At 37.5% G+C, this 19,387-nt stretch overlaps 1 protein-coding gene across 13 annotated transcripts in view; it reads left to right on the forward strand.

Moving 5' to 3' along the window:
* The window catches only part of Cdc42bpa (CDC42 binding protein kinase alpha), a 311,536-nt gene that overhangs the window by 136,090 nt on the left and 156,059 nt on the right, over positions 1-19,387 (forward strand). For all 13 annotated transcript variants that reach the window (XM_008822349.3, XM_008822352.2, XM_008822356.2 and 10 more), the window contains exons 6-8: positions 13,959-14,052; positions 15,651-15,851; positions 18,014-18,262. In XM_008822349.3, the coding sequence (XP_008820571.1) occupies positions 13,959-14,052; positions 15,651-15,851; positions 18,014-18,262 (544 nt within the window). The remainder of the gene's footprint in view (positions 1-13,958; positions 14,053-15,650; positions 15,852-18,013; positions 18,263-19,387) is intronic.

Genomic DNA, 19,387 nt, shown 5'->3' on the forward strand with positions numbered 1-19,387 from the left:
ATTGTAAGCTTTATTGCATTGTGGTCTGGTAGAATGCATGGAATTATTTCAATCTTGTTGTATTTGTCGAGGTTTGTTTTGTGCCCCAGTATATGGTCGATTTTGGAGAAGGTTCCATGGGGTGCTGAGTAGAAAGCATGTCCTTTGGTACTTGGGTGGAATACTCGGTAGATGTGTGTTAAGTCCATTTGATATATGGTATTGTTTAATTCAGATGTCTCTCTGTTACCTCTGTGCCCTGTTGACCTATGTAATGGAGACAGTGAGGTATTGAAGTCCCCTACTATTAATGAGTTGGGATTAATCTGGGTCTTAAAGTCCTTTAGTATTGTTTTTATGAAGTTGGGTGCACCAGAGTTTGGTGAATATGTGTTCATGATTGTAATATCTTCTTGATTTATTGTCCCTTTGATCAGAATGAGGTGGCCCTCTTTATCTCTTCTGATTAGTTTTAGGTTAAAGTGTATTTTGTCAGATATTAGAATTGATACACCTGCTTTTTTCTTAGTACCATTTGCTTGGTATATGTTTTTCCATCCTTTCACTTTGAGATAGTGTCTGTCCTTGAATGTGAGATGAGTTTCTTACAAACAACAAATAGATGGCTTTTGTTTTTTAACCCATTCACCTAGTCTGTGTCTTTTGATTGTGGAGTTCATTCCATTAATATTTAAACTTATTAATGAAAGATGAGTATTGAGTCCTGTCATTTTTATTTCTATTTACATTCTTGATATAGCTGTACTTTTCCACAGTTATACCTTCATTGAATTTTTTTCCGCAACCCCTCAGGTATAGTTGTTCCTTTTTTCAGCTCTTTGTATTGCTTTCAGAACTCTCTGAAGGTCTGGTTTCATGGACATGAATCCCTTCAGCCTATTCATGTCATGGGAGATTTTTCTTTCCCCTTTGACTATAATAGACATTTTGGCTGGGTATAGTAATCTGGGTTGGCATCTGTGGTCATTTAAAACTGGAACTGCTTTGGTCCAGGCTCTTCTGGCTTTCATAGTTTGCACTGAAAAGTCAGCTATAATCCTAATGGGTTTTCCTTTATATGTGACTTGTTTCTCTTTTGCAGATTTCAGCATTGTCCCTTTGTTTTGTTCGTTTATTGTTTTTACTATAATCTACCGTGGAGAGTTTCTTTTCTGGTCCTGTCTGTTTGGTGTTCTGTATGTTTTTTGCATTTGTGTGGGCATGTCTTTCTTTAATTTTGGGAAATATTCTTCCATGATTCTGTTGAAGATCTGGTCCACACCATTATCTTGGGGTTCTTCTCCTTCCTGTATGCCTATGATTTGTAAGTTTTGTCTTTTTATAGTGTCACACAATTCTTGCATATTCCATTCTTGTGATTTCTTAAAGTTTTCATAATCTTTGCTTGAGTGGTCTAGTTCTTCCACTTCATCTTCCAGTCTTGATACTCTGTTTTCCATTTCGTTCATCCTGTTGGTGAGGCTTTCTCCTGTCGTTTCTAACTGGCTTACTGAGTATCTCACTTCCCTCTTCATTTCAGCCTGAGTATTCTTCAAAGTTTCTCTTTTCTAAATTCATTCAGAAATTTATCCCTATCTTCCTTCAGTTCTTTGATTTCTTTTTTTGTGTGTTCTTTAAATTCACTGAATTCTTTTATCATATTTATAATTGTTCTTTTGAGTTCCGTGTCCTGTGTTATCTCTAGGGAGTTCTCACTGTACTCCTCTAGAGGACTATTGGTACTTGGTTGGGGATATAGTGTTTTGGTTTTTCATGTCATTATTTATTCTCTGTGACTTTGACATGTGAATTTCTTTCATAGTTTCTGATTCTTGTGTGAGACTCAAGCCTTCAAGTTTATGTCTGCTTCTTTTTGTGAACTTTGTGTGTCTTTGTGGTTCAATTTTGGGGCGTGAAAAGCTGGTTCTTCTAAGCTTCTGGTTCTCTCTTTTGATTTTATATTGGAGTAGCCAGATAGCTTTTGTCTTCAGGATGTTATTTTGGTTTTTCATTTTATTTTTTCTCTGTGATTTTGATGTGTGAATTTCTTTTGTAGTTTCTGATTCTTGTGTGAGACTCAAGCCTTCAAGTTTAAGTCTGCTTCTTTTTGTGAGCTTTATGTGTCTTTGTGGTTTACTTTTTGGCCATGAAAAGCTGGTTATTTTAAGCTTCCAGTTCTCTCTTTTGATTTTATGTTGGAGTGGCCAGATTGCTTTTGTCTTCAGGAGTTCCCACAGAGGCCCAAGTCAGATGAGAATCAGATGCTCTCAGGCTTTCTCCTAAGGTCTGGATCTCTCCTGGAAAGATTTTGGCCTCAGGAATTTGGGGGTTGGATGGCCTAGGAGCTGGGCCCAGGAAAGATGTTGGTGTAGGGCAGCTGGTGGCCATCCCACCCAGAGATGCAAAGGAAGATGGGGGCGGGAAGTGGCACCAAGGTCTTGGAGTCTGCACTTAGGAGCTGGATTTTCTGGATGCAAAGGATCAGGAAGAGGAAAGATCTGCCCTGGTCTCCAGGAAAGAGGCTGGCAGGTCGTGCAGGCCCAGAGAAGCAGAGGGAGGTGAGGCACATTTGCAATTTTCAGAGAGATCAATTTCTTTTTTTCAGATCACCTGTCAGGCAATACACACATACACATAAAATAAAAATAATAAAAGTTTTTAAAAAGTAAAAAAAAAAATTTTATGTGTATGAATGTTTGGCCTTCATGTAAGTGCACCCATGGATGCAGTGCCTGCTGAGGCCAGAAGAGGGCATTGGATCCCCTGGAACTGGAGTTATCAGATGATTTTAGGTGCTGTTTGTGTGTGCTGGAAGAGGGCATTGGATCCCCTGGAACTGGAGTTATCAGATGATTTTAGGTGCTGTTTGTGTGTGCTGGAAATCGAACTTAGGTCCTCTTGAAGACAAGCCAGTGCTCTTAACTGCTGAGCCATCTCTCTAGTCTCAAAAAGGGTGTCAGATTCCCCTGGATCTGGAGTTATGGATGGTTGTTATCCACTATGTTGTAGGAATTGAACCTGGTCCTCTGCAAGAGCAGCATGTGCTCTTAATCACTGAGCTATCTCTCCAGCTCTATTGTTTTGTTTGTAAAAGAAAGGTTTTTAGTGGAAATATTTATCCAAAGAGACAAATAATGATAAAATATTAAATACTTTTAAAAATTAGGAGTTAATTGATTTTGAATCCTCCAAAGGTAGTTTTCAAAAAAAAATTTTACTGAATTTTTGTGTCTTTCATCCAGATCGTCTTAATCAACTCTAAACCCCCTTCCCCATTGGTCCCCACCCATACCCCCCAAAATGGAATTCATGCATTCTGTCATTTTGGGGGGGGGTGGTCTTTTTTGAAACAGGGTCTCCCAACTGGCCTGGAACTCACTATGTAGACCAAGCTGGCCTCGAACTCAGAGATCTGCCTGCCTCTGCCTCCCAAATACTGGGACTATAGGCATGCGCCACCATGCCCGGCTACATTCTGTAATTTGTGTTAAGGCCTATCATATCAAGTTAGTGTCCCTCAGTACAAGGTCATCTGCTGAGGTCTAGTCAGCCTATCTAGAGTTCTTCCCTATAAGAAGATCAGTTCTTCCTCACCCAGCAGCAATCAGCTGCCTATAATTCTTCAACCAAGGTTGGGGCCTGCTGTCCATTTCTATATTTCTATGCTGGGTTTCTCTGCTTGAGTTTGCATGGGTCTTGGGTATACTGACACCATTGCTGTAGGTTCATATGAGCAAGGTCCCAAGAGCTTGTAGGTCTCTATTTTCATGTGAACATGCACCCCCTCCCTGGCTCTTAGAATCTTTCTGCCTCCTTCTTCCACAATGGTCCCTGAACACTGGATGGGTGGATTTTAATATAGGAATCCTGTTGAGGACCCACACTCTATAGGTTCTTTATGTTTTGGCCATTTGTGACCTTTTGTGTTCCTGACCCTCTGTTGCATGAGGGAGCTTCATTAATGAGAATTGAAAGATGCATTAGTGTTTTCTTTATCCCTTGTTCTATGTTCTGTGAACCTTAGGTATAAAGGTTGTATTGTAGATGTGCCACTTAGGCTTGGGCAATTCACAGACAATCTTTGTGTGTCAACAGTTGGGGAACTCTATAATAATCTGTCTGTTGATCAAGAAGCTTCTTTGATAGATGTTGACTAGGATACTTGGCTGTAAATTTAAGGATCCATATTTTGAACATAGTAAGAAATTAAATTTTTCTAGAGATATGACAGCCTTGGAGTTTTCTCTAAGATCTGTGGCCTCTCTAGCTATGTGTATTTGGCTAGGTTTACAATACCGCACATGAGTTTCCTCCCATTGAGTGGGCTTTAAGTCCAATTAGGTACCTGTTGATTACCTCCAAGGTAAAAGTGCCACTTCAGCACCAGTGCCATGCCAGTCATTGATGTGGGTTTTAGGCCTTGAAACTGGGGTTGGAACATTGATTGATGGTCCCTTAACAGCTTACATAGTGCTCTCCCAAGCTATGAGAGCTAGCTTTCAAGGGAGGTAGCTTCCCAGGTCAGTTCCAGCTCCATTGCTCCAAATCCTGTGTCCGAACCAAAGGTAGTTTTTAAAAGTTCTAAAAATTGTAAATTTTTCATCAGGATCTCAACTTAAAATAACTTTAGTTATCACCCTTGATAATTAATCACAATCATTTTTTTTATTTGTGCTCATAAGACTTTTTTTTCCAAATTTTTGTCACCTGAGGAAAGAGTCATCTTTTTTTCTTAGTAACTTGCCATTAGGTATTTAGTAAATATTCATTAAAGATTATAAGATAAAATTATATAAAGCCTTTTAGAATGGCTTTATTTAGATACAATTCATATACCATATGCTTCACTCATTTGAAATATATAGTGGTGTTAGTGTATTCACAGATACTTGCAAGCTTTGTCACAAACCTTTTTAGAACATTTTTAATACTTAAGAAACCTCATGCCTACATCTCTCTCCTCTATTCCCAGTATCCCCTGCCCTTAGTAAACATTGGTCGCTTTCTCCCCATAGATTTGCTCATTCTGGAAGTCTCAGAGAAATGAAATTATATCACATGTGATCTTCTGTAACTTCTCTCTTTTGCTTAAGATGTTTCAAGGTTAATTAATGTTGTAGGGTATGTGAACATATGTTCTTAACTAGTTTGATTGCCTGGCATATTAGTAACTTTTCTGTTGCTGTGATAGAAACACTGACTAAAACAACTTATAGAAGGAAGAGTTTATTTGAGCTTACGGTTCCAGGGGAATTACAGTCCATAATAGTGGGGAGGCATGGTGGCAGGAGGAGGCTGGAACAGGAGCAGAAAGCAGAGAGCTCACATCTTTAAGGGGGCACAGGAAGCGAGAGAGCAATCTGAGATCCAGCAAGGCTTAAAAACCCTCTAAGCCTGCCCCCAGTGATGTGCTTCCTCCAGCATAGCCACACCTTTTCTAAGACCTCCCAAAACAGCACCACCAACTGGGGATAAAATGTCCAGATACTTGGAGCCTGTGGGAGACATTCTCATGCAAAGCGCTACACCTGGTAAATGTAAAACACTAAGATTTTCCAGAATTTTTTCAGAACCCCAAAGTATACGTTATATAGCATTCACAATGTACACAGACTGACTCCAAATTAATTTATCAGGAAATTATGATTTAGTCTCAGGAGAAAAAAAAAAGCAGCAACAAAAAATAGCAAATCAACTAATGGAAATCCTAGGATGACCAACTATAAGAATTATTGGGTGAACACAATATAGCACTTATTTTTATTTTATGTATATGAGTATAATGCCTGCATGTAAGTGAACCCATGTTGTGCAGTACCTGTGGATGTCAGAAGAGGGTGTTGGATTCCCTGGCTGGAGTTGAGTTGTTAGCTGCCATGTGGGTGCTGGGAATCAAACCTAGGTCCTCTGTAAGAGCAGCAAGGCCTCTTAACCACTGACCCATCTCTGTAGTGCCAACATAGCACTTATTTTAAATAGGATCCATAAAGTAAAAAAAAAAAAAAATGCATTTGTAATAAATGAAATGATAGAAAAATCTCAGCAGTGAAAGGGAAATTGTGAAAAAAAATTTTAACAGAAAAATGAAGCATTTTTGAAGAAAAATATACTGAAGGGTTTCAGGGGCAGGAATTTGAATATAGGTCAATGGAAATTATGCAGAAAAAGTATAAGACTCAAAGTTTTCATGTTTGGAGAAGTAAGGTGAATTTATGAAATTAAATTTGCAGCAGACACTTTCAGTTCTAGAAAACCACATCTAGTGCGTCATAACGAAACTGTGGGATATGAAGAAGAATAAAGAAGTGTTCAAACAGGTTTTATGTTTGCAGGAAAAAAAATGGAATGATTTTAGATTTCTTTTCAAAATCATAGGGGCTAAATGACAGTGGAATAGCATCTTAGGCTATTGAAAAAAAGATGTCATCCCAGAATTCTAGACCTAGTAGCAACTTCCTTCTGTAACGGAGTAGAAAAAGGTATTTTCACATATAGAAAACCCAGAATTCATTTTCTTCATCCTTTCTTACAAGAAATCCTCAACAACATACTTTAGAGTTAGGGGAAATCATAGCAGAGGAAATCTGAATTTTTAGGAATGAAAACGAGATTAATAACTCATAAAAATCTTAAGCTATAAACACAATTTTTCACTGTTATATTCTTTAAAATATGTTGACTGTTTAAAGCAAAAGTTTGCTGAGATATTCAAGAGATGAGCCTATACCCGGTAGAGCCATTATAACATAATAGGCAAAGGTAGATCATAAATTCTTGTATGATTTCTGATCTTTACATAAAAGAAGGAAAAGTATGGTAAGACAAAAGGAGCAAGTGGCCTGTGTGGTAAAGAAAAATGGGTTATCATTAGCCAGGCATGGTGGCTCACTTTAATCACAGCATTTGGGGGGCAGAGACAGGTGGATCTTTGTAAGTTCAAGGTCAGCATGGTCTACATAGCGAGTTCCGGGTCAGCTGGGACTGCAGGGAGACCCAAGTCTCAAAAAGACTAAAACTAAAAAAATGCTAAAAATTTTCATTTTAAGCCGGGCATGGTGGGACATGCCTTTATTCCCAGCACTTGGGAGGCAGAGGCAGGCGGATCTCTGTGAGTTCAAGGCCAGCCTGGTCTACCTAGTGAGTTCCAGGACAGCTGGGGCTACAGGAAGACCCTGTCTCAAAAAGACCCCCCCCAAAAAATTTTTTTTAATTTTAACAAAAGAAAAATGTGTTATCATTAGACATTGCAGCGATGATGCAATGATTCTCCAGACACAAAAATGTGAAGAAGTGACTTGCAGGTGTAACTTGGGCATGTAGGAATGTTACAGGAATTTAGGGAATGTTGTTCCTGTGAATTTTTCCTTTTAGTCTACTAGAAAAACAGTCAGAATAAGGGCTAGGGTTGGTCAGTATCACTTGTTGAACTAAAACAGAAAACAAAAAAAAAAATGTTGAAAGACACTACAGCACTCATGGCTAGATGTTTTAAGTGAACATGTAGAACAAAACTGTGATAATTGGGAGAATTTATGCAAAGTCTTTTCAAATGGTTTTCAGTAATTGATGAAATGATAATGGTATAATTAATTGTTATTTTGAGAATGTTATCTCCATATTGTGAAATAGAGGATAACTAAAAACCCTAGAGTACTGAATTTGAAGTATCAGTATAAACATCTAAGGCATTTTGTCTTTGATACCACCAACCTACCTCCACAGTGAAAAGGACTAGAAATAATGACCAGCACGCTACCAGCGACCACTCCTGTAGACAGCTTGTGCTTACCAAATTCTGTTCCCCATGGGAGTGGGGGTGGAGGGTAGCACTTGACCAAACCACAGAAAAGAGTTTCAGGATGAGCCAGGGTGAAGCAAATAGTGCACTTATTAAGTGGTTGCAATTGCTAAGTGGTGGGGGTGTGGAGGAGGGTTAGGTATCTCTACAATATACATAAACACACATGTATATGGTCAAATCTTAACATTTAAGGTTTAAAAATTAGGTAGAAAATACATGATTTGGGGCTGGAGAGAAGGCTTAGTAGGTAAGAACAAATATTGCTGTTGCAGAGGACCCACCCCAGCATCCATGTTGGGCAGCTCACAACTGCCTATAACTCCAGCTCCCAGATATCTGATATCCTCTTCTGGCTTCTGTATGCACGTGTGCAAATACACACACACACATACACACACACACACACACAAAATCTTTGAAAAAAATACATGAGGTGGTTTACTTATTCCTCTTAAAGATTTTTTTTTTTGTATGACATTGTAAAGTAAGTTTATGAGATGCACTCTTTAGATTTAGGGATGAGAGGAGCCCTAATAAGGTGAAACTTAAGATTATATCATTCTGGCCTTAAATAAGTACAGTTTATTGTTTATAATATCTTATGTTTTAGACATTTTTAGCAAAACACATTCTAGCAACAACATTGTATTGAAGTTTCTTGGCTCTTCAGTCAGCAAGAAAGGAAGAATAGATTCTACAGTGAGGGGTCTTTCCCTTTTCATGACCCCTTTATTTCTTTTGTGCCTCAAGAGTAGACAGGATGATCCTGAGACATTCTATCAGGACAAGTAGCAGAGAAGCATTTATAGACTTAGGGTAATGTCAGAAAGATTTAAGAGCCAAATTGGAAAGGCTACCACTGGCCAAAGATGGAAAAAAAAATACCAGATTTAGTGGAGATAATAATAGAAACCAACTTGAAATTCATCAAATATGTTGAAATTGATGAGTTCATGATGGTATTTTTGGAACAAGCCTAATTTGTTTAAAAACAATCTGTATTGCAAAGCCTTTAAAAGACTGAGGATTTTTATTCCCAACCTCTTTAGAAAGGTTGAGAATTTGAATAAGAATGTTGGTGGAAATTTAACTTTTAGACGCCCAGATCACCTTCTTTACTGCTGGCAACTAGACAAATACAACTTTTCTCTCTGGAGAAGGTGAAACAATGGATCTTTCCACCTGTGTACAAACTTACATACAGTGGGCTTTCTAGAGCAGCTAATTTCATGTGTTAAATGTGGAGACAGTCCCCTCTTTCCTCTTCCCATTTGGCCCTAAGAATGCTAATTGTCAGGCTTTGACTCCTTGGACAGAAGATTGGGAGATTCTTTTCTGAGGAATTCTAAACAGAATAAATGGAAAATAACTGTGAAGTTTGTATATTCTCTCAGGGAAATAGCTAAACCAAATAACTCAGCCATAAAAGCATCCCATAATCCTCCTAGACCCTGTTCTTGTGAATGGAGTAGCCAAGGACCTCTGACATATGTGAGAACTTGTAAATTATTTTACCTCTGACATATGTGAGAACTTGTAAATTATTTTAAGCATAACATATTTTTGTTCTCTGCATTTGAGGATTTAATTAGAAGACAGCTGGCATTCTGATTGTGGACTTCCCAGCTTCCAGAACTCTTACTTATTTCTCTATAAAACCACCCTCTTCTCCTCAGACTCTTTGGTATACTATTTCCTTTTAAGGAATAAAGGGTTGCTTGATTCTGGAATCACAAGATAAAATCAATTAAGATCTTTTAAAAAATAAAAGATTAAAATCTAAAGATTGTGGGGCTGTGCATGTAGCTCAGTAGTAAAGGACCTGGGTTCAACCCCTAACATAAAAAGCAATCAAAATCTAATACCAAAATAAATAAGTGGAAGAAAAAAAGTTTGGGGGAAAAGATAAGTAAAGGAAAAGAAAATTTATACCCCCAAATGACCATTGATGCTGAGACATAGAAGACGTGTGACATATAAGAAACAATGTGTTTCAGAAGAAGGATCTTCAGAGAATTAAAAAAAACTTTTCATATTAAAGTTATGATAATATATTTAAAGTTGTCAGAACTATTGGAAATAAAATTGAGGAAATTCCCTAGGAGATAGAAAAAGAACCAAGTATGTGGGATGCTGGAGAGGGTGGTAGATCATGGGATGATAGGGTAAAACATTTAATAGGAGTTCCAAGATTAGATATATTATTTTTTGCAGTTGAAAGGCATGCAATTCCATATTTAAAGGGACCTCTAAAAGCTCATGCTGTGATACAGTGTCGACCCATTTCATTGTACATCAAATCCCCTAGTACAGGTGAATGAGAACTTGTGTAAACAATGTAATGATTGAGCATTTGGTCGTTCATAAAGGCATAGACTATGACATTTCCCTTTGTGCTCGGTGAATTTAGTTTATTATGTGTCTCCTAGACAAAGGGTTTTGAGGTGTTAATAGGTTACTACAATATAACACTCCTTTTGTCAAATCATATTTAGGAATACTTAATGTGACATTTGTAATATAGATCGTGAGTTCTGTATAAGCTCACAAAAGGTTACTCCAGTCATTTTTGCATTAACTATTTACTAGATTTTATTTCCTCATCATCAATTAAGTCTGTTTCTCCTTCCTTCCTTCCCACCATGCTGTTCCCTTTTCTCCCCCTCCCTATCTTCCCCATTTTCCATTTCTATAATGGGTGTAGTTAATTTAAAATAAGAATGCATAAAACACATCAATGCCAAGATATGAAAGGAACAAAGAAGAATAGGATAGAAATTATATTTGAGAGGATGGAAAGATGGTTCCGTGGTTAAAAGCACATGCTGCTGCTCTTTTAGAGGACCTGGATTCAGTTCCCAACACCCAAGTTGAGTGGCTGACAATCACTCGTAACTCCAGTTCCAAGGTTCTGAAGCCCTCTTCTGGCCTCCTCAGATACCTTGTACTAATGTGCACATACCCACATGCATACACACAATTAAAATACATTTAAATGAATATTTAAAAGTAAAGAAGGGCTAGTGGGATGACTCAGTGGGTAAAAGTACTTGCAGTGTAGGTCTGTTGACCTTAATTCAGTCCCTGGAACCAATTAGTGATTTAAGGAGAAAATTGACTCCAAAAAGTTTTCTCTGACCTTCACACACATTCCATGGCATGCATGTACTCCCATCCCACAACAATAATAAAGAAAATATTTTTTAAGTAAGAAGGTATATTTTCCATGCTTGCCTTTTCTTCTTTCGACCCAAAGTTAATGTGCCCACATTGCTGATTGAAATCCACTTAGGTAAAGACAAAGGATGTTAAATGAGACCAAAACTTTTGTTCCAGAAACTAGGTGTGCAGCTTACATGTGAAAAGTCACTTGATATAGCTAAAGGAAAGCAAACCACAAAACCAGACAGTAGTTGAGCAGGGAGAATCCAGGTTTTCAATATTTAACATTCATTTTCATTCATTATATTCAAGATAACATTCAAAATGTTTTTTGTTTTGTTTTGAGACAGGGTCACACCATGTAGTTGGATAACCTGGAACTCACTATTTAAACCAGGCTGGCCTCAAACTCATAGAAACTTACCTGCCTTTGCCTCTGAGTACTGAGACGAAAGGCCTGTGCCACCATGCCCAGTCTCAAAAGTATTTTTGTTGTTGTTGTTCTTTTTGAAACAGGGTCTCCCTGTGCCCCCAGCTGGCCTGGAACTCACTGTGTAGATGAGGCTGGCCTTGAACTCATAGAGACCCACCTGCCTCTGCCTCCCAAGTGCTGGGACTACAGGCATGTGCCACCACACCTGGCTTCAAAAGTATTTTTAAAAAACAAGAAAATACAACATTCAGGAGAAAATATATCAACTGAGACTCTTCTTGAAATGACTCAGGTATAGAAACTAGCAAAAATGAATTTCCAAGTTGCAATTCTAAAAATTCTTGCCCAAGTTTAAATGAAATCTACTTACAGTGATGAGGAGATAGGAGATCTGAACAGAAATTTATATACAAAATTTTGTTACAAAAACCAATGAAGAGCTGAGGATATAGCTTGGAGACAGCACTTGCCTAGCATATGTGAGGCCCTGGTTTTAATCCTTAGTATCTCAAGAAAATAACAGCAAAAGGAAATCCTAAAAATGAAAGAACTATCTGGAAAGAAAAGACTCCTCTGGAAGAATGTAACAGCGTGATGGGGACAGCAGAGTGCACATTCAGCATCAGAGCAATAGGAATCATGAAGGTGAAGAGAGAAAATGAAAACAGTAACATCTTAGGAATGTGTTCATGAACTCAGATTTTTTTGCACATGAACTTTGAGATCCAGAAAGGGGAGAATGGGCCAGAAAAAAAATCTGAGAAAATGATGCTTCTTCTTGTGGATACAAATTTATATATTTGAGGTGCTTATCAAACACAAGGAAAGATGATTATGAAGAAACATGCTAAGGTTTGTTTTAATGAAACCACTAATGGTTCAAAACAGCGAAGTTTGGAAGCAGCAAAGAAACAAATGACATGTTATGTGCAGGTGACCTACAGCTGCTCTGTACTGATACTCAGCTTCACTGAAGTGATACTTTCCTAGAAAATGTGGGAGTGGGCCGGTGAGATGGCTCAATAGGTCAAGGTGTTTGCAGCCAGGCCTGATGACCTACCTGGATTCAATCCCTGGGATCCATGTGGCAGAAGTACAGAACTGACTCCTGCTCTTTGTCCTCTGGGTTCCACATGCATGCTGTGGCTTATACACACCCACACACATGAACCTACCCCCCCCACACACACATGAATAGATAGATGAATGTAATAACTTTTTTATATTTCTTGTTTTTTTATTTTATTGAAAATCTCATACATGAGTACTGTATTTACATCATTAAAAAGAAAATGTGGGAAACAGAATACAGACCATCAACTGAGAATTCTGTATTTGGAAAATATCCTTTAAGAAGGAAAGTAAAGAGAGTTTTAGGTTTAAAGAATGTGTTGTCAGAATATCTGCATGTAAGAGATGCTAAATGCAGTTCAGGAACCATTTTACAGAAAGGCACTGAAGTTTATAAATATTCGGACACTACAATACAAACTGCATTTTTGCTTTTTCCTCACTAATTTTTTCCACAAAATATGACTGCTAACAGCAAAAATGTTAGCATTTCTTGTGAGGTTTATAATGAATGTGGTAGTTCACACCTACAGTCCTCACATCCTGGTGTTCGACAGGAGGATTATCATGAGTTCTAGTCAGGACTGCACAGTGAGTTCCAGATGAGCCTAAGCTTCTGAGTGAAACACTGTTTCAAAGGGAGGAAAAAAGATACAAAGAAATAAAGGAAAAAATACTAGAAATGAAACAACAAATACATATTTTAAAAAATTGTGAATAATTACATTCTTTAAATTTTTTGATTCATTATTTTATGTATATAAGTTATGCCCGCATGTGTATAAGTGCACCCATGTGTACAGTGCCCAAGGAGAACAGAAGAGAGCTTCAGATCCCCTGGAACTGGAGTTATAGATGGTTGTTAGCTACCATATGGGTGCTAGGATTCGAACCTGGGTCCTCTGCAAAAACAGTCAGTGCTCTTAACCACTGAGCCATCTCTCCAGCCCCAAATAACTATATTTTAACTTGAAAAGTGGATATAACATATTTTACTAAAAAAATACAAACCACCATAATATACTCTAAAAAAAAGCAGAAATTTTATGAGTAAGAATATTTAAAGAAATTAGATCTGTAGTGACAATCCCCTCCACGTGACTCCAGTGTTGTGTTTTCAGGGGGTTCTACCTGTCCCCTGGCAGTTTTAAAATTGAGGTACCTATATAGGATAAAATGTACAGATACTAAAATATACAGTGATGGGTTTTGACAGCATGCAGTAACAACATACCTATGTAACCACCTTCCAATCAAGAATGTTTTCATTATCCCAGAAAATGTCTTTCCAGAATGAAAATTATCAGAGTACCTTTTATTTCCAGAATACTAAAACTGTACATGCTGAGAATGTTTTAATGTGACTGACAGCTAGGACAGAACCTATAAAATAGTTATATAGATTTTCTTAGAGCATTTCTTTTAACAGAAGTTGAAGTTTTTCAGGCAAAAAGGCTATCTTACCATGTGACTTATTTTCCAACTAAAAATTGAGTGTGTTTATTTTTGCAGAGATATTAAACCTGACAATATATTGATGGATATGAATGGACATATTCGTCTAGCAGATTTTGGGTCTTGTCTGAAGCTGATGGAAGATGGAACGGTAAATAAACATGAATTACTAAGCATTATTTTATCCACAGATATTTCCCTTGCCATACCTTCCTTCTATGTCCTTGCAGCCGTTATTTTGTCTCTGCTCTGTCTCCTACAAAGCATTGGGCGGGTCTGTTTATACAGTAAGGCTTGCCTAGAAAGTCATTTCTTCTGCTTGTATTAGTGATGTTGAGAAAAATGCTTACGAAACCCTTGCTGGTTCTTCCTTTGGCTGGAACCTATTACTGTACTTAAGATACTCCCGTTTTTTAGAGTGGTAAAAAGCATGAGTCTCCTGGAAAAAAAGAATGCAACTGCATCCTCACGTGTACTTTTTCTTTCCTAATTCTGTAGTTACTCTGAGGACAATGAATTCTTTTTTTCAGGCAGCGCTCTAGGTTACATAAGTTTTGTGTTCCATTTGCTCAACTTCTGGTGGCTCTGCATTTTTCTTTTTTCTATTAAAAGTGTATTTGATGCCAGGCGTGGTGGTACATGCCTTTAATCCCAGCACTCAGGAGGCAGAAGCAGGCGGATCTCTGTGAGTTCAAGGCCAGCCTGGTCTATATAGCGAGTTCCAGGGCAGCTGGGGCTACAGGGAGACCCTGTCTCAAAAAAAGACTGAAAAAAAAAAAAGTACATTTGCTTAAATTTTACATTTCTTTTGTTTGCTCTATGCATAACACATCTTTTTATCTTGTCACTTTCAACTCATGTCCTTCTGTTTTCTGGTTATCTCATTTAAATAAATTACTGCAAAGGTTGCATAAGGCGACTGCTTCAGTCTCTCTGCTTCATATAGATACAGTACCTTTCTTTTTGTTCCCTTGTGTATTTTAAAATGTAAGTACCTAGATAATGAAAACTAATATTTTTCCAATTCTATCCCAACTCTAATGTTTATCTCTAGTTACCAACAACTAGAGATAGCTATTCTGGCCCCTCAGAATAGCTCTTTTAGAGTTCTTTGTTATATTATGAAAGTTATCATTACATTTTTAGGAGTGTAATGGAAGAGTTTTCGGGTTACTGAACCTTAGTCTTGTCTCAATGTTGGAGTCTTTCCTAGATGTTAACAGTGGCATTCTATCTTGAGAATATCTTTTTGTTATGTTTTTAAAAATTATAAAGAGCTATTTGTTTTTTCTTCAAGGGATGTTGAACTATATGTCCTGTCATCTGGTTGCACAGATAAATATTTAAAACCAAGAGTAAAGCTGGGTATGGTAATGTACTATAATCCCAGAACTTTGGAGGCTGAAGCAGGAGGATAGTGAGTTCGAGCCAAGCCTTAGATACACAGCAAGACCTAAAAAAACAAATGAAGACAAAAATAATAATGTTATAAATGAAATATCCAGTTTGTGGTTAATGACTGTGATTATACCATTCCCCTGAATGTATTCAGCTGTAATAAAGATTCTATTGGGATATGAACTATGGAAACCATTAATATAGAAACCACATAAAAATCACTCTGTATACCAGGAGACTAAATTCAGATGACAAAAAAACATAGTTGTAAGATAATACTATCTATTGTATATCTTAAGTGTAATTTTTTCTTCTAATATAGTAAATTGATAAAAATATGAACTTCTTCAGGTCCAATCCTCAGTGGCAGTTGGGACTCCAGATTATATTTCTCCTGAAATCCTTCAAGCTATGGAAGATGGAAAAGGCAGATATGGACCTGAGTGTGACTGGTGGTCTTTGGGGGTCTGTATGTATGAAATGCTTTATGGAGAAACACCCTTCTATGCAGAATCTCTGGTGGAGACATACGGAAAAATCATGAATCACAAAGTTAGTATATTTTACTTTTTCAAATTATTATGGTAAATAACACATAGATTAAGTTAAAGTAATATGATATTAAAGAAGAAATATTTCTAAAAGTAATGAACTCATATTCTTTTGTTTGTAGGGGACAACCATTAATAATCACTCAATGAGATAATAGTTTTAACTTTCTCTTGAACTTTGTTTAGAGATGGTAATAATAAATTGATTTATCCAGATAAGAGTTCAAAAGAAGACAGGTTCTGTTAATTCTTACTATATAATACATAAAATCATGATTAGCATGTGTATAAAATTTCTCAACCTTGGTAGTAATAAATGCAAATAAAGATAAAAATGAAATTCTTTTGGCTGGCAAGATAGCTCAATGGAAAAAGGTGTGTGCCATGTAAGCCTAGAGACTGAGTTCAATACCTGAAACCCACTTAAACATGGAAGGAGAGAACTGGCTCCACAAAATTGTCCTTTGGCCTCACAGGTGTGCAGTGGCACATACACATCCTTACCCCAACCAACTATACATTCACAATAATAATAGTAATAATAATAATTTTTTAATGAGATTCTTTCTCTTGTCAAACTGAGAAAGACAAAAAGAAAAATTGTACTCTGTACTGTAAATAATGCAGTATCATGGGCACTCTTAAGGTACTATTGATGGGAATATAAATTATAACTGTCAAGAAGTTTACAGGTGCTCTGGGCCTGGCCCCGCCCTCACCTCCTTCTGCTTCCCTGGACCTGCACGACCCACAGGCCTCTCTGGGGGTTTGTACTGAGTTCAATATTGTATGACTGTATTAATTCAACTGTGAACCTAAAAATTTACAGCAACCTTTGAAAGAGATGTATCCTTGCTCTGGAATGTGTTACTGAATATGTTAAAGCTGTTATGAAATGCTTTTTCTAATCATGTGGTTATTAAATTTAAAAAAATTAAAAATTAAATAAAATTATGGTAAAAAATAAATACGATGTAATTTAAAAAAAGTTTACAGGTATACACCTTGAGCCTTAATTAGTGCTTTTGATGGGGCAACTTCAGGTTTAGAAGTCTGCCTGATGGAAACACTTAGAACAACACATAGACAGTGCTACATAACAAGAAGAAAAGTTTTAATGATGTCCAGTTTCAGAGGATTTTGAGCAGTTGCAGAAGTTGTATTATGATTCTGAATATCCCAAGGGAAAGGACAGTCTTTACTTTTTTATTAGTCCTGGTGATGCAGTAAGACTAGTTGTTTTACATATGCCAGTGTTATACACTTTGTGATCTACCCAACTGCAAAGGTAGTGCTGGTAAGTAGTTATGAAGAGATGAAAGAGTGCAAACAGCTGCAAGGTTGGAAATGGCACATACAGCACTTCAGAAAGAAGCCATCTCAGTGCCGTAAGCACTTAACAGCACAGGGGCTGGAGTGAGGCAGCTCAGTTCAAGATCCTTTTCTGTCATTTACTAGTTGTGTGATTTTGAGAAAGTTACTTGAACTCTATGTACCTTGGTTTCCTCTTCTATAAGACTGTTGTAATAGTAGTTTCTACCCAGTGTAATTATTTTATTGTGAGGATTAAATGAGTAAATCAGTTTGAATGGTACCAGATACCTGTTAAAAAATTTTTAAAATGTTTAATGATTAGCTGATAGTATTTTGAATTATATATGAACATTATTGATAATTTATGGTCTTTTGAAATGTTAAGTTAAATTCTGCTACTTTTTTTTTTTTTGGTCTTTTTGAGACAGGGTCTCCCTGTAGCCCCAGCTGGCCTGGACCTCACTATGAAGACTAGGCTGGTCTCAAACTCACAGAGATCTGCCTGCCTCTGCCTTCTAAGTGCTGGGACTAAAAGTGTGTACCACTGTGCCCAGCAAATTCTGCTACTTTTAATCAGTCCACTTTATTATTTTAATAACAGTTTAAGATTTTATAGTATTAGTTCTTTTTGTAGTGCATTTATAATGAAGGTGCTTATGGAATTAAAAGTTCTTTTAGGAAAATGATCTTTTCTCATTCGATATCTCTTTTTTTTGTATTGGCACTGGGTATCAGCATACATTTATAAGATGATTTTTCAAAGGAAATACATATTTAGAAAATAAATGTTACCTATGCACTTTGTAAGGTAATTGCTGATTTATTTTTATACTTCAATTTTATCTACAGGAGAGGTTTCAGTTTCCAGCCCAAGTGACTGATGTGTCCGAAAATGCTAAGGATCTTATTCGAAGACTCATTTGTAGCAGAGAACATCGACTTGGCCAAAATGGAATAGAAGACTTTAAGAAACATCCGTTTTTCAGTGGAATCGACTGGGAAAACATTAGAAACTGTGAAGCGCCATATGTCCCAGAAGTTAGTAGCCCAACAGATACATCAAATTTTGATGTGGATGATGACTGTTTAAAAAATTCTGTAAGTACGACTTAGGAAGAAGTTCTGTCCTTCTGCTTTTTAAAAGCGTGGCTATAAAGTGACTTGTTTTTACTAGTTTCCTGCTAGGACTGCTGAATGACATGGTCGTTACAGCATCCAGGGCTTGTTCTAGGACTGCTGTATGACTTAGCAGTCACATAGTCACATGATTGTTACAGCATCTGGGGCTCCTTCTAGAACTGCTGTAGGACTTAGCAGTCACATGTTCATTACAGCATCTGGGGCTTGTTCTGGGACTGCTGTAGGACTTAGCAGTCACATGGTCATTACAGCATCTGGGGCTTGTCCTAGGACTGCTGTATGACTTAGCAGTCACATGGTGGTTATAGTTTCCAGGCCTTTTTCTGCCACATATCAAAAATGAAAAGAAGCCTGGCATTGTGGCGCACACCTTTACTCCCAGCACTTGAGAGGCAGAGGCAGGCAGATCTCTGTGAGTTTGAGACCAGCCTAGTCTACATAGTGAGTTCAAGGCCAGCTGGGGCTATAGGGAGACTCCGTCTCAAAAAAAAGCAGGAAAGCAAACACTCAGTTAAGAGAGTTAACTGAATTCAATATCCATGACCAAGAGCAAAATTTAGAGATCTATTTCTAAGTTGTGCCAGTAGGCTTCCTAAAAAGAGGACAAGAATAGATGCTTTTAAAAGTACATTTCATACAGATGATACAGAGACTTGAAAGTTCAGTGCTTTGCCACAACAGGAGGAAGATCACCCACACCTACCACCCCCTCCAAGGCTCAGGGACTTTGCAGAAGAGGTTGGCAGAAAGAATCTAAAGAGCCAAAGGAAGGAGTGGAATGTTAACTGGAAATGTCCTCCAACCACTATTCCAGCAAGCTATAGTCAACACCTCCTTCGCATGCTCATCAAAGAGTAGAGGGAGGAGTCAGTTACCCCTTCACCCAATCAGTTGACTGTAGCTGCATGTAGAGGGAGGGGCAAAGGATATATATATATATATATATATATATATATATATATATATATATATCTCTCATTACTACACACATGAAAAGATTCCAGTTCCGGGGGATCCAGTGCCCTCTTCTGGTCTCTATGGGCACTGCACACATGTGGCACACTTACATGCAGGCAAAACATA

Source organism: Nannospalax galili, unplaced genomic scaffold (assembly GCF_000622305.1).
Source record: "Nannospalax galili isolate Female #2095 unplaced genomic scaffold, S.galili_v1.0 scaffold1508, whole genome shotgun sequence".
Classification (NCBI taxonomy): Eukaryota; Metazoa; Chordata; class Mammalia; order Rodentia; family Spalacidae; genus Nannospalax; species Nannospalax galili.